Below are 12,622 nucleotides of genomic sequence, written 5' to 3'. Positions count from 1 at the left end.
CAGTTGAACTCAAGAACCAAATAATTTTGTGTTATGAACAAATATTTCTGATTGGTTTTGTGAATTATATCAGACGAATTAAACATTGCTACTTTTCTCAGGAGAGTGACAAGATATAGTTTCTCCTTTTGCTTGATATAGCGCTAATCACTTTTATGATTATATTGCATCATTTTCAAGGGTTTAGATCTTTGGTCACCATTCTTTCTCATTAAATGGAAAACAGAAACCAAGACATTCTTCAAAATGTCTCCTTTTGTGTCCCGCAGAAGTCAGTCAAAAGTCTTCCGCATGCAAATAATGACAGAACGTACTATCTTGAATACAATCGTAAAAATGTCATTTTGAGACCGACTAAAGGGTTAAAATGGATGGATGAAAAAAAGATTCCAATTGTAATCCACTATCATGTGGAGGGATCAGCTGGGCGCACTATCTGACGTCTCATCTCTGGAAAGAGAACTGAAAAGCCGGAGGAAAATGCAACAGCAGCCTCGGTGCAGCCACAGACAGAAAACAAATAAAAGATCCAATTTTAATCCTTATCTCGACTGGGATCGGATCGCTGTTTATCTGAACTCACATCGTCTTTTTCAGAGAACAGTGACGTTTCCACAACAGTATTAAACAGGAAGCCACTGTTACATTTCAGTTGGAGCAGACGAAAGCACTTTTAAGAATTAAAAAGTCAAATAAAAACGCGTTTATTACACACAGTTATCGCCGCTGCGTTTGAAAAATGAAGCGTGAGTTTGTTCAGCGGCGTTGACGTGCCGCGCTCTTTCACAAAATGAGCATCGCGTCCTAAAAGCAGTTGGTTACTATGGTGGCAGTTGTAAATAAATGTTTCCATTTCTAATTTTCTGCGGTCTTAATACCATTAAAACACAATGAATGTTTGAACAGACCGCTCATACATCTAGAGCGTGCCATTTGTCTCGTGTTAATAGAAAGATCTTGTCAGTTTCCACGAAACTGTTTAAACGCACGACAACGCTGCGCTCACAAAAAAAAAAAAAACACACGCAATCCAGTCAAATGAATAATAGCACACACTTTTTTTTAACAACGAGTCACCATTTACAACAGCAGCACCGGTACTAGTTAAACTTTAAACGCTTACGTTTGATCTGCCGGGGTTTGCTCTGCTTTCTTCGGGACATACTTATTCCGTCCTTCGTGCTCAGCTTGCCGGGATCAGTCCACCGGGGTCACTAGCAGTAACAGCACTGTATCACAGCTCTCTGCCCCTCCGAAGACACCCGCATGACCTGTATTTTGATATTCAGAGCCGCAAGAGCTACCTGTGGCCGACTTCTCGACGTCTTCCCAGAGGAGCGATGTATCCTCTCTCCGTTAGTCACAATAAACTCTGCCGATGTTAGCCCTGACAGCGCATATGCTGCTGGAGGCAACTATACCTTTAGCTTTTTATGATTTGTTTAGGTCTACACCTGTGAAGCACAGAGTGAGCGCAGTTCTTGTCAACAGGGCTCGATCGACACATGAAACAGTGGCGCTGATATGTTATGACACGCCTCCGTCACGCCCCTTGCGTATGATGACATGCCGCACGCCGCTAACTACGCTCGCGCTCCCAGCAAGCTCTCTATGCCCCTTAAATCACACTTCCATCAGTGCAAGGCATGCAATGTGTGCTGTGCGCCGTTTGCATGAAACAATAGAATAAAAAAATATTCTTAAGGATGAGTGTATGCGGAAAAACTTGATGGACTGTTCAAAAAATAATGTGGTTATTTACCACTAACGTTACTCGTTATAAAATCAGTATTATACTTTTATGTTGCATAAATAATATATAAACGATTATACATAAATAGTAATAATACTTTATTATAATATATTTTATATTAATACTTATAATTATTTATAATTTTATTTATAAAATACATTCTAATCAACTCAATAATATTCTCGAATTATTTCTTGAATTATTTAATGTATATAGACAGATAGACAGACCGACATACAGACAGATGAAATACAAAAGTAGTACAATTATAGCTGGTATGATTGCCAAAAAAAAGGGGGAGCACGCTATTACTGTTTTCTTTGCACATATTGTATGCAGGCACTGTGACCTCCTCAAAAACTCACTGCTTCCATCTAGTGACCAACGAAAAACCTTATCTCATGCTTCACTGGAGAGATCAGAGTCCGGATCGAGGGCGCATTATTATGGTCAAAAAAGGGGCCCTCGCGAGCACTCTTCTGAACGCTAAAATGACAAATGTGACACCTACGGTCTCGTGGACTTAACGGACACGCGCACGCTGCAGCCATTGTAACTTCGCAAGACCGCAAGCACATGAAGTGTATTCCATTTGGGACAGGGCCCATGGTTGTAATGAGCTATTCAGACGTCACGACCATGACCACGTTCAGCCGTCAGACTGAAGGGCTGGCTACGTGAGACTAGTAATGAGCTGACTTATACACATTCCTCTCCAGCCACAACATTTGAATATGAGTCAAATACATCAAAGTTGTCATATGTTAACTACCTGGAACTTTTAAGGCAACCACAAATAATACCAAAGAAAAAAATAATAAAACACTTTATATTTTTTTTTGTTGTGTCATAATTTATTAAGGTTTGTTAGAAGGTTTAGGGCAAAATATTTAGGTGGACTATTATTAAACTATTATTTACTAGATCAATGTTTGGCCTTGTTAATCTTAATGTTGGAGGAACATTGTTCGTATATTTCATGATTAGACATGATGAAATCAACATTTAAAATAAAAAGTATTATGCACTTATTATGACTAATTGACAAGATACAATAAGATAAAGCACTGAATACATCTATATTTTGAATGCCGATTTTATTTTTTTTTAAAAAAAGGTTAGTAATAAAATTGTCTTTTGGATGCTGGGCACAGTCCAATCCATCCTTATACCCTAATTTTTTTTATTATGTGAGTAAAATAAAAAAAATAAAAAAAATTATTTAAAAATAAATATTACTAAATAAAACAAATTAAAGAATGTAAAAAAGACCGGTACAATAACAAAATAAAGGCAATTAAAAAATAAAAATAAATCATTTTATCAAATAAGCAGTGTATAGATTAGAAGAAACCCGAGTTATAAATGACTATCCTGATGTTTACATTTATGGTTTATGTACAGTATGATAAGGTACTTTATCTAGAAAGTATCATGTAAAAAAAAAAAGGCTATTTTTGTTCAATGGAACATGAGGAATTTCAAAGAAAAAGCAACAGCCACGTTTATATGGGAGGCCGTTTGAGGCGAAACCCTTTGAAAACTTGTGATACACACTGAAACACTTGCGTTACTCACTGAAACACTTTCGATACACACTGAAACACTTGCGATACACACTGAAACACTTGCAATACTCACTGAAACACTTGCGATACACACTGAAACACTTGCGATACTCACTGAAACACTTGCGATACACACTGAAACACTTGTGCGTATAAGTGAAACACTATATATCTGTGCAAATATATAAAAACTTGTTATATAAAATATTAAATATATAAGAAACATTCTCACGTGTGAGAGAGCATTAACATTTTCAGTGTGTCCGGAAGTCGTTTCATTGCAACAGGAAGTTATAGCTCAAATATTCTCCACGTATATGGCTCCTTCCAAACTTGTTTAAAAAATTAGGTATTTGTTGTTATTCTTTACACTAGGCTTTTTCGTATGTGATCACTCGTGTGTTATTGCCAATTCTGATTTCTGATATATATATATATTTTTTATATATTATTATTACTTTTTTTTCTCATGTTTTGAAAGGGTAAACTCACACTCCAATAAAGTAGGTGGCGATAATGCACCTAACTTTGGTGCTACCCGCCATAATAGCGAAGAAGAAGAAGTAGTATAACTTCCGGTTGCAATGAAACGACTTCCGGACACACTGAAAATGTTAATGCTCTCTCACACGCGAGAATGTTTCTTATATATTTAATATTTTATATAACAAGTTTTTATATATTTGCACAGATATATAGTGTTTCACTTATACGCACAAGTGTTTCAGTGTGTATCGCAAGTGTTTCAGTGTGTATCGCAAGTGTTTCAGTGAGTATCGCAAGTGTTTCAGTGAGTATCGCAAGTGTTTCAGTGTGTATCGCAAGTGTTTCAGTGTGTATCGCAAGTGTTTCAGTGTGTGTCACAAGTTTTCAAAGGGTTTCGCCTCAAACGGCCTCCCATACCGTTTACCTTTTATGTTATTTGGCAGTCACTTCCCAGTACCTCCCCTAATTCTAGACCAATGCCTCTCGAGCTTGAACTTGCAGTCTTGCAGATCAAATCTTGTATTGAGGGCGATAACCGCTATGCCACAACAGCTAGTCAAACAAATTAAATTAAAAAAATTAATAAATAAAAAAAAACAATGAAATCAACTAATAAATGACTATCACTGGAAGCAACTTTTAACTTCTCAGCTTTAACCTTCAAGAATTCCTGGCCTTGTTCAATAAATCCAACACAAGACATGAATTATTAACTTACCTGTGAAGAATCTGAGTCTCTTTGACACTCTCTGTATAAGCACACACTTTATCGCTGGGTACAGCATGAACCACTTTGACAGAAGAATTTACTGTGGTGGCAAATTAAATTATCCATATGATTGAGAATGATTGAGAATAATTATAATAAAAATAAAAATATTTTGATTTTGATTTGATATGTTCGGTTCACTTTACCTGTAACTGTAAGATTTTAGAACTCTTTAATCTAACAAACATGTCAGTACAGACCACAATGATACAGAGATCAAATTCTAAACTAATTATGATTATTTATACAAAGAATGGATTTTTGTCTCCTCAGTCTGCCGTACAGGGATTCAACTTTGTACACATTAAACAGCTGCTCTGTTTTTTTAAGGGGGTAAAGTGTAGAATCAGGTTAAAGGCCAGTGTTTTGTAACTGAGCCTGTGGGATATATACATTTTGTAAGCTCTTCATTACGACTTGAGTTTGTATCAGTCTTTAACGAAAGAACTATGATAAAAGAAGTTTTGCTCTGCCTGTGCTTGACCCTGGCACCTGTTTGGACAGCCCCTGTACAGACAGGTATGTCTTATATCGCTTTTTAAATAATATTTAACATTATACAGTGAAGTAGTATCTTACTTAATTATATATTTTACAAATATTTGAAGGAGTATTGTTATTTGACAGAAACATAAAATAATAATATGTATTAAATGATGGGTGTTAATGTCAGATTGGTTTGTATTTATACAGACTCTGGGCCGGTGGTTGTTCTGAAGCATGGCAGTGTCCGTGGACAATATATGAAAGTTAAAGGCTCGGAAAAGGTGGTGGAGCAGTATTTGGGTATTCCTTTTGCCCAGCCACCTGTTGGCCCCCTCCGTCTGGCTGCACCTGTTCCTGTACAGGGATGGGAAGGCATAAGAAATGCCACCCAGCACCCAAACATGTGAGTATGGCAATATTCATAAAAAATAACTGTGATTTATGAAATATATTTGTACTAAATTCCTTATTTACCTCTAAATTATTATATTCCACCTATACAGTATAGATACACAGTAAAAATAGACCTGTGAAATGTATGGTAAAAATAATTCTATATTTAAATGTGGTAGCAACATTTTAGAATATATGAGACTGAAATTAACTACACTTTTCATTAACTGATGCAATGTTAATATTAGATCTAAAGAAATCAAATCTGTTTTGTACCTGTATAATTTTACTGATAACCACCATAATAATACAGGTCGTAAAAGGGACAAAATGAGCCGTTCTGCACGCTGAGGTATATACTAATATACAGTAAAATGTGCATACAATGTCATTCACACAAACATGTCTATTTTGTATACTGTTCATTTTCACTTCCAAAATATGTACATTTAACAGCATTTTACTTTTTTATTTGGTGTAATGTCCCGCTATAGATCTATCACAGTTTTTCACTGTACATGATAAAGGAATTTGCCATATGTACCATAGATATACAAATTTTTTTTACAGTGTACCTTCTCTCGCTGTATTCTAGATGCCTTCAAAACCCAGATATTCTGCCTATAGTAGCAAAATCAATGGCATTGGATTTCACACCAACAGGAGTCTCAGAAGACTGTTTGTATCTGAATGTTTACACTCCTTCTCAAAGATCAGAATCAGATAAACTTCCAGTGAGTACTGAATAACGGCTTCTCTCATCTAAACCAGAGGACTTACGAATTCAAAGTAGAACTTATTCTATTATGCTTTATTGACAATTTCCCCAACCCCTCTGACAAAAGAAATTTATGCAAACCAACAGGTAATGGTCTGGATTCACGGAGGTGCTCTGGTAAATGGGGGTGCTTGCACATTTGATGGATCCTCGTTGGCAGCCTATGAGAACATTGTTGTGGTTATCATTCAGTACCGACTTGGAATATTAGGATACTTCAGGTATTCATTTATGGTAGAGAAAGTAGGCACAACTCATGCAGTCTGTCCCTTGAGAATGACATCAGATTTCTTTTATGCTGCTTCTGCAATGGGTTATAATAACATATGCTTCTGGTTTTAGCACAGGAGATAAGAATTCTCAAGGTAACTGGGGTTTCCTAGACCAGATTGCTGCGTTAAAGTGGGTGCAGCAAAACATTGAGGGTTTTGGAGGAGACCCCCAGTCTGTCACTATAGCTGGGCAGTCTGCAGGAGGAATTAGTGCCTCTTTTCTGGTCAGTAAATGTTTTTAAAAGCACCATTATCTTTATTATCTTTCTCTATTGTTGCATATTAATTATTTATGTGCCTGATAGCATTAATAACTTTTCTGATGAGTCTTTAAAAAACATAAGTTCTGAGTAAATTCCTTGTGGTCCTTTCGGGCTTCCCCTGGAAATATGATAATCAGTGAATAGCTGAAAGACAAGTTGTTAAAACAACATAAGATCTTATCCATTAATAGATTCTCTATACAATTCAGTGCTAGGATCAAGTGTGTTCTAAAGATATATACTTATGTTCTTCTAGACATTGTCGCCCATGACCAAGGGGCTGTTTCAGCGGGCCATCTTTCAGAGTGGAGTAGCAACTATGATGGGCTACTCTGTCAAAGACCCTCTGATGCATGCCAAGGTATTTAGCCCAAATACAACATTAAATGTGTACTACTCAACAGTTAATTATAGGGAATCTGTAGTATTATGTCAGATGCCAAGAATTTTAGAGTCTTGTTTAGTTTAGTTCAGTTCACTTTAGTTTGTCTTTATTTCATTTCCTGAAGGCAGTTTTGTTTTAGCATTTAGACACATAAACAATACATTATTTAAGCACAAATACATATAGACTAATGCATAAACCCTTAACTTTGTACTTATTTTGTACTGTTCTCTGAAGTCCAGTGTTATCAAGATTTTTACATCAAAAAATCATAATTTAAAAGCAATAGGCTATTTTCTGTCCTGTTTTTGACCCCCCTCATCAGAACGCTCTGTTTGAAAGTAGCAGACCAGTAGTAAACGCCCACTGCCATGATGATTGGCTAACACTTGAGTAGCCTATGTTTGATGGATGCTGTTGTGATTTAGGTTAAAAATGCACAAATACTCATATCAAACAATTTGTTTATCAGAAAAAGCAATAGTGATCACGTAACAAAATACATTTGTGTGGTGCGACATTACTATAGGATCCAATATAGTTGGCACAGCATCGTGCCAACTAGCAATTTTACTGAAGCAGTCTGAAACTTCATTAAAAGTAAAGTTCATCCACTCTTTCCGAATGTTGGGATCAGAAGGAAAGCAATGCAAATACTATTTCCTTCCACAGTTTGGCACTGCACAGCATCTTGTCTGAGTCATCTTTTATTGTTTTATTTCTGCGTAAACCTACACGTCTGCCTCCTTCGTAAACACTACATGAGGCAATCGGTGGGCGGGGCTAAAGAGGCAGCCATGAAGAAGCAGGTGTTGATCTTCTTCTGCGTAGGCGGTGCTTATCCAAACGATTACGTCACAGAGTAGAACATTTCAAAAGTTGTTGTTTTGGCAGACTCCCTTCAATATAATCTGTTTTTTAGACTAATGATAAAGTTTTAAGTTCTGAAACTTACAGGATGTTTTTATAGTACAATGACCTATTTGTAAAAAGCTCAAGGGAAGTTTTGTTTCTCAGGTAATGACCCCTTTAATGTCCTCCCAAAAAAGTTAAATCAGAATTCAAAAGCTTTACAAAAAAGCACTTCAGCACAGCCTGATTCGAAAATGCATATTGACAATGCCTAATGTAAGATAATTACTGTCAGTGTTTAGAAAAGGTGATTGTGTGTGATCTGCTTGACCAGGCGGTAGCAAATGTCACTGAATGTGACTTCAGCTCTAATGAAGTGCTGACCAAATGCATAAAAGAACTGACTGAGGAACAAATCATCCATGCAACTAGAAAGGTAGGAGCAGAGAATTTGAAAAGAGATGCTTTTCAATAGTTAATGAAAAATAAATGCAATTTTTTTTCTACTGGTGATAAATCTACTCTATAAATATACAACCCGAATTCCAGAAAAGTTGGGACGTTTTTTAAATTTTAATAAAATGAAAACTAAAAGACTTTCAAATCACATGAGCCAATATTTTATTCACAATAGAACATAGATAACATAGCAAATGTTTAAACTGAGAAAGTTTACAATTTTATGCACAAAATGAGCTCATTTCAATTTTGATTTCTGCTACAGGTCTCAAAATAGTTGGGACGGGGCATGTTTACCATGGTGTAGCATCTCCTTTTCTTTTCAAAACAGTTTGAAGACGTCTGGGCATTGAGGCTATGAGTTGCTGGAGTTTTGCTGTTGGAATTTGGTCCCATTCTTGCCTTATATAGATTTCCAGCTGCTGAAGAGTTCGTGGTCGTCTTTGACGTATTTTTCATTTAATGATGCGCCAAATGTTCTCTATAGGTGAAAGATCTGGACTGCAGGCAGGCCAGGTTAGCACCCGGACTCTTCTACGACGAAGCCATGCTGTTGTTATAGCTGCAGTATGTGGTTTTGCATTGTCCTGCTGAAATAAACAAGGCCTTCCCTGAAATAGACGTTGTTTGGAGGGAAGCATATGTTGCTCTAAAACCTTTGTATACCTTTCAGCATTCACAGGGCCTTCCAAAACATGCAAGCTGCCCATACCGTATGCACTTATGCACCCCCATACCATCAGAGATGCTGGCTTTTGAACTGAACGCTGATAACATGCTGGAAGGTCTCCCTCCTCTTTAGCCCGGAGGACACGGTGTCCGTGATTTCCAACAAGAATGTCAAATTTGGACTCGTCTGACCATAAAACACTATTCCACTTTGAAATAGTCCATTTTAAATGAGCCTTGGCCCACAGGACACGACAGCGCTTCTGGACCATGTTCACATATGGCTTCCTTTTTGCATGATAGAGCTTTAGTTGGCATCTGCTGATGGCACGGCGGATTGTGTTTACCGACAGTGGTTTCTGAAAGTATTCCTGGGCCCATTTAGTAATGTCATTGACACAATCATGCCGATGAGTGATGCAGTGTCGTCTGAGAGCCCGAAGACCACGGGCATCCAATAAAGGTCTCCGGCCTTGTCCCTTACGCACAGAGATTTCTCCAGTTTCTCTGAATCTTTTGATGATGTTATGCACTGTAGATGATGAGATTTGCAAAGCCTTTGCAATTTGACGTTGAGGAACATTGTTTTTAAAGTTTTCCACAATTTTTTTACGCAGTCTTTCACAGATTGGAGAGCCTCTGCCCATCTTTACTTCTGAGAGACTCTGCTTCTATAAGACAAAGCTTTTATAGCTAATCATGTTACAGACCTGATATCAATTAACTTAATTAATCACTAGATGTTCTCCCAGCTGAATCTTTTCAAAACTGCTTGCTTTTTTAGCCATTTGTTGCCCCCGTGCCAACTTTTTTGAGACCTGTAGCAGGCATTAAATTTTAAATTAGCTAATTAAGTGGATAAAAGTGTAAAATTTCTCAGTTTAAACATTTGCTACGTTACCTATGTTCTATTGTGAATAAAATATTGGCTCATGTGATTTGAAATTCCTTTAGTTTTCATTTTATTAAAATTTATTAAACTTTTCCGGAATTCGGGTTGTACACATTGAAAAGAGAATGGAACAATTTCTTAGACCAAATGACTTCCTTAGAAACACATTTTCCCTGGAGCAACAGTTGATGGGGAGTTTCTTAAAGCTCAACCAGAGGAGTTACTAAAGCGCAAAGATTTTCATAAAGTTCCAATTCTTGTTGGAACAACAAACCATGAATTTGGATGGATGATCTTTCAGGTAAGTATCGGACATTTTTGTATGGAATGTTGAAATTAAATAAAAAGGTATATGAACCTTTATGACTATTTTTTAAATAGTAATGCATGTGCTATTTCTTTATTTTTATTTCAGGCCTTATTCTCAAAAGACTTGTTAAAAGGGATGGACAAAAAAACAGTGAAACAATTGATGGAAATTTTTACCAAAAATGGAGTAAAACTCAACTTCACTTCTTTCTTTCCAGATCATTTGTAGTGATTTCGAAATTAAAACAGAGATAAAATGCAAATGGATTTTCTTTAATTAACGCATTCTGAGTAATTTGTTAGTATTTGCCCCCCTCTAGTGAACAAAGTACAAAATAGCATTTAGGAGAATCTGTAGAATTGGTGTAATCCTTCATTCTGTCATCGTAGACGCAAGGAGTCAATGAAATCATAGCAGAAAAATACCTAAAACATGCTCAAACTCCAGAGGACATTCGCGATGCATTTACTGAGATGATTGGGGATATTTTTTTGGTGATTCCCTCCATTACAGTTGCATCTTACCACAGAGGTTGGTTGTGATAATATTTCACCATCAGTGATGTGTTATTGTTGGTTTGCTTTGTTATTTTCCATTATCTTAACTTCACAGATGCTGGAGTGCCTGTGTATATGTATGAGTTCCAGCACCCGCCAAGTATATTTAAAGATCTCAGACCCAGCTTTGTGAAAGCTGACCATGGTGATGAACTTGGATTTGTGTTTGGGGCATGCTTTTGGGATGGCCATATCAAAGTGGGTATGCAGATCTAAGAACTTGTTTCTCCTGGCAAATTATTATGATACTGCACATTTATACTGAACAATTTATTATGGCTGGGTTTTAAAACTGCAAATGATCTAAACAAAGTGAAAATGTTAATGATGAAGCGGTGATGTTGTTATGAATATTACCTCTTTATCATCCACAGGAACGCCCACTGAGGAGGAAAACCAACTATGCAGAACCGTCATGGGATACTGGGCGAACTTCATTCGCACTGGGTAAGTGGTACTGCAGTTAATGATGATCCTTCATTCCTTAAATAATTATTTCATTTCCACAGATCACCAAATGGTCCCAGTCTGGTGCACTGGCCTGTGTACGACAAGACTAATAAATACATGAACCTAGATTTGCAGCAAAATGCGGGACAGGATCTAAAGATGGACAAGTTGCTCTTTTTCACTGAAGAATTACCTAAAAAGATTGTAGAACTCCACAAAGCCTAGTTATTTCAGCAACAAACATGATGCTTCTACTTTAAATAAAATCTAATTTGCACATGTATGTGTAAATAATTATTTTGTCTCCATGCAGTGAAATTGTTCCTATAAAACCTTTTGCACTTTTCTGTTATTCTCAAATCCAGCCAAAATCTGATCTTTATTTGTTTGTATTTTATAGCGAAATATAGTAGCAAAAATAATTTCCAATTGCTTTATTAAAGAGTAAAATGTATATTTCTATTTAGATATCAAATAGTATTACCAACAAATAATAAATCATTTTGTTGTAAATAAATAATAAATCTTACCAATCAAATGATTTTGTATTTCAGTACAGACTGAGTTTCAGGTTTTTTTATTATAATATATTTATATACTATATTATTTACTATTTACTAATTTTTTATGCATTATTAAAGTAAATAATTATAATAGGCCTACATATATTTTCAAAACATAACAGAAATAATAAATAAAGAATAGGCCTATATTAATATTTATTATATTTATGCTTTATAAATTGTACTTAAGTTTTGTTGTGTGTATATATATATATATATATATATATATATATATATATATATATATATATATATATATATATATATATATATATATATATATATGTGTGTGTGTGTGTGTGTGTGTATATATATATATATATATATATATATATATATATACACACACACACACACACACACACACATATATATATATATATATATATATATATATATATACACACACACACACACATATATATATATATATATATATATATATATATATATTAGCTTGTTCAGGTGTGTTTGATTGGAGTAGGAGCTAAACACCGCAGGACAGAGGCACTCTAGGACCGACGTTATATCCCCGACGAAATATGAGATATATTTACATATTTCATATAGCCATTTGTGTTATTTTAAAGTTTGATGCAATAATACACATGAAAACGAATGCGAAGGTGTTCGCAACTGTCAGCATCAAAAGTGAACAGTAAAAAATACGTGCAGTCACGTGTCATCTGGGCCTCGTCACTGGATTCCCCATCAGCC

The 12,622-nt window shown here is 35.8% G+C and overlaps 2 protein-coding genes across 2 annotated transcripts in view; one reads left to right on the top strand and one right to left on the bottom strand.

The window, feature by feature from the left end:
* The window catches only part of zfpm1 (zinc finger protein, FOG family member 1), a 76,984-nt gene extending 75,445 nt beyond the window's left edge, over positions 1–1,539 (bottom strand). The window contains exon 1 of the mRNA XM_059506618.1: positions 1,124–1,539. Within this exon, the coding sequence (XP_059362601.1) occupies positions 1,124–1,163 (40 nt within the window). The 5' untranslated portion in view covers positions 1,164–1,539. The remainder of the gene's footprint in view (positions 1–1,123) is intronic.
* A 3,402-nt stretch (positions 1,540–4,941) lies between these two features.
* Positions 4,942–11,619, top strand: LOC132101565 (carboxylesterase 5A-like). The gene is made up of 13 exons (XM_059506617.1): positions 4,942–5,095; positions 5,270–5,465; positions 6,051–6,189; positions 6,321–6,454; positions 6,576–6,729; positions 7,025–7,129; positions 8,340–8,441; positions 10,186–10,326; positions 10,441–10,521; positions 10,725–10,866; positions 10,948–11,094; positions 11,267–11,339; positions 11,402–11,619. The coding sequence occupies exons 1-13, from the start codon at positions 5,026–5,028 to the stop codon at positions 11,565–11,567; spliced, it is 1,650 nt and encodes a 549-aa protein (XP_059362600.1). The 5' UTR covers positions 4,942–5,025; the 3' UTR covers positions 11,568–11,619.
* The last annotated feature ends 1,003 nt before the right edge of the window (positions 11,620–12,622 follow it).

This window comes from Carassius carassius, chromosome 23 (genome assembly GCF_963082965.1).
Source record: "Carassius carassius chromosome 23, fCarCar2.1, whole genome shotgun sequence".
Taxonomy (NCBI): domain Eukaryota; kingdom Metazoa; phylum Chordata; class Actinopteri; order Cypriniformes; family Cyprinidae; genus Carassius; species Carassius carassius.
The sequence above is the reverse complement of the archived record's forward strand: the minus strand, read 5'-3'. Positions and strand labels throughout refer to the sequence as shown.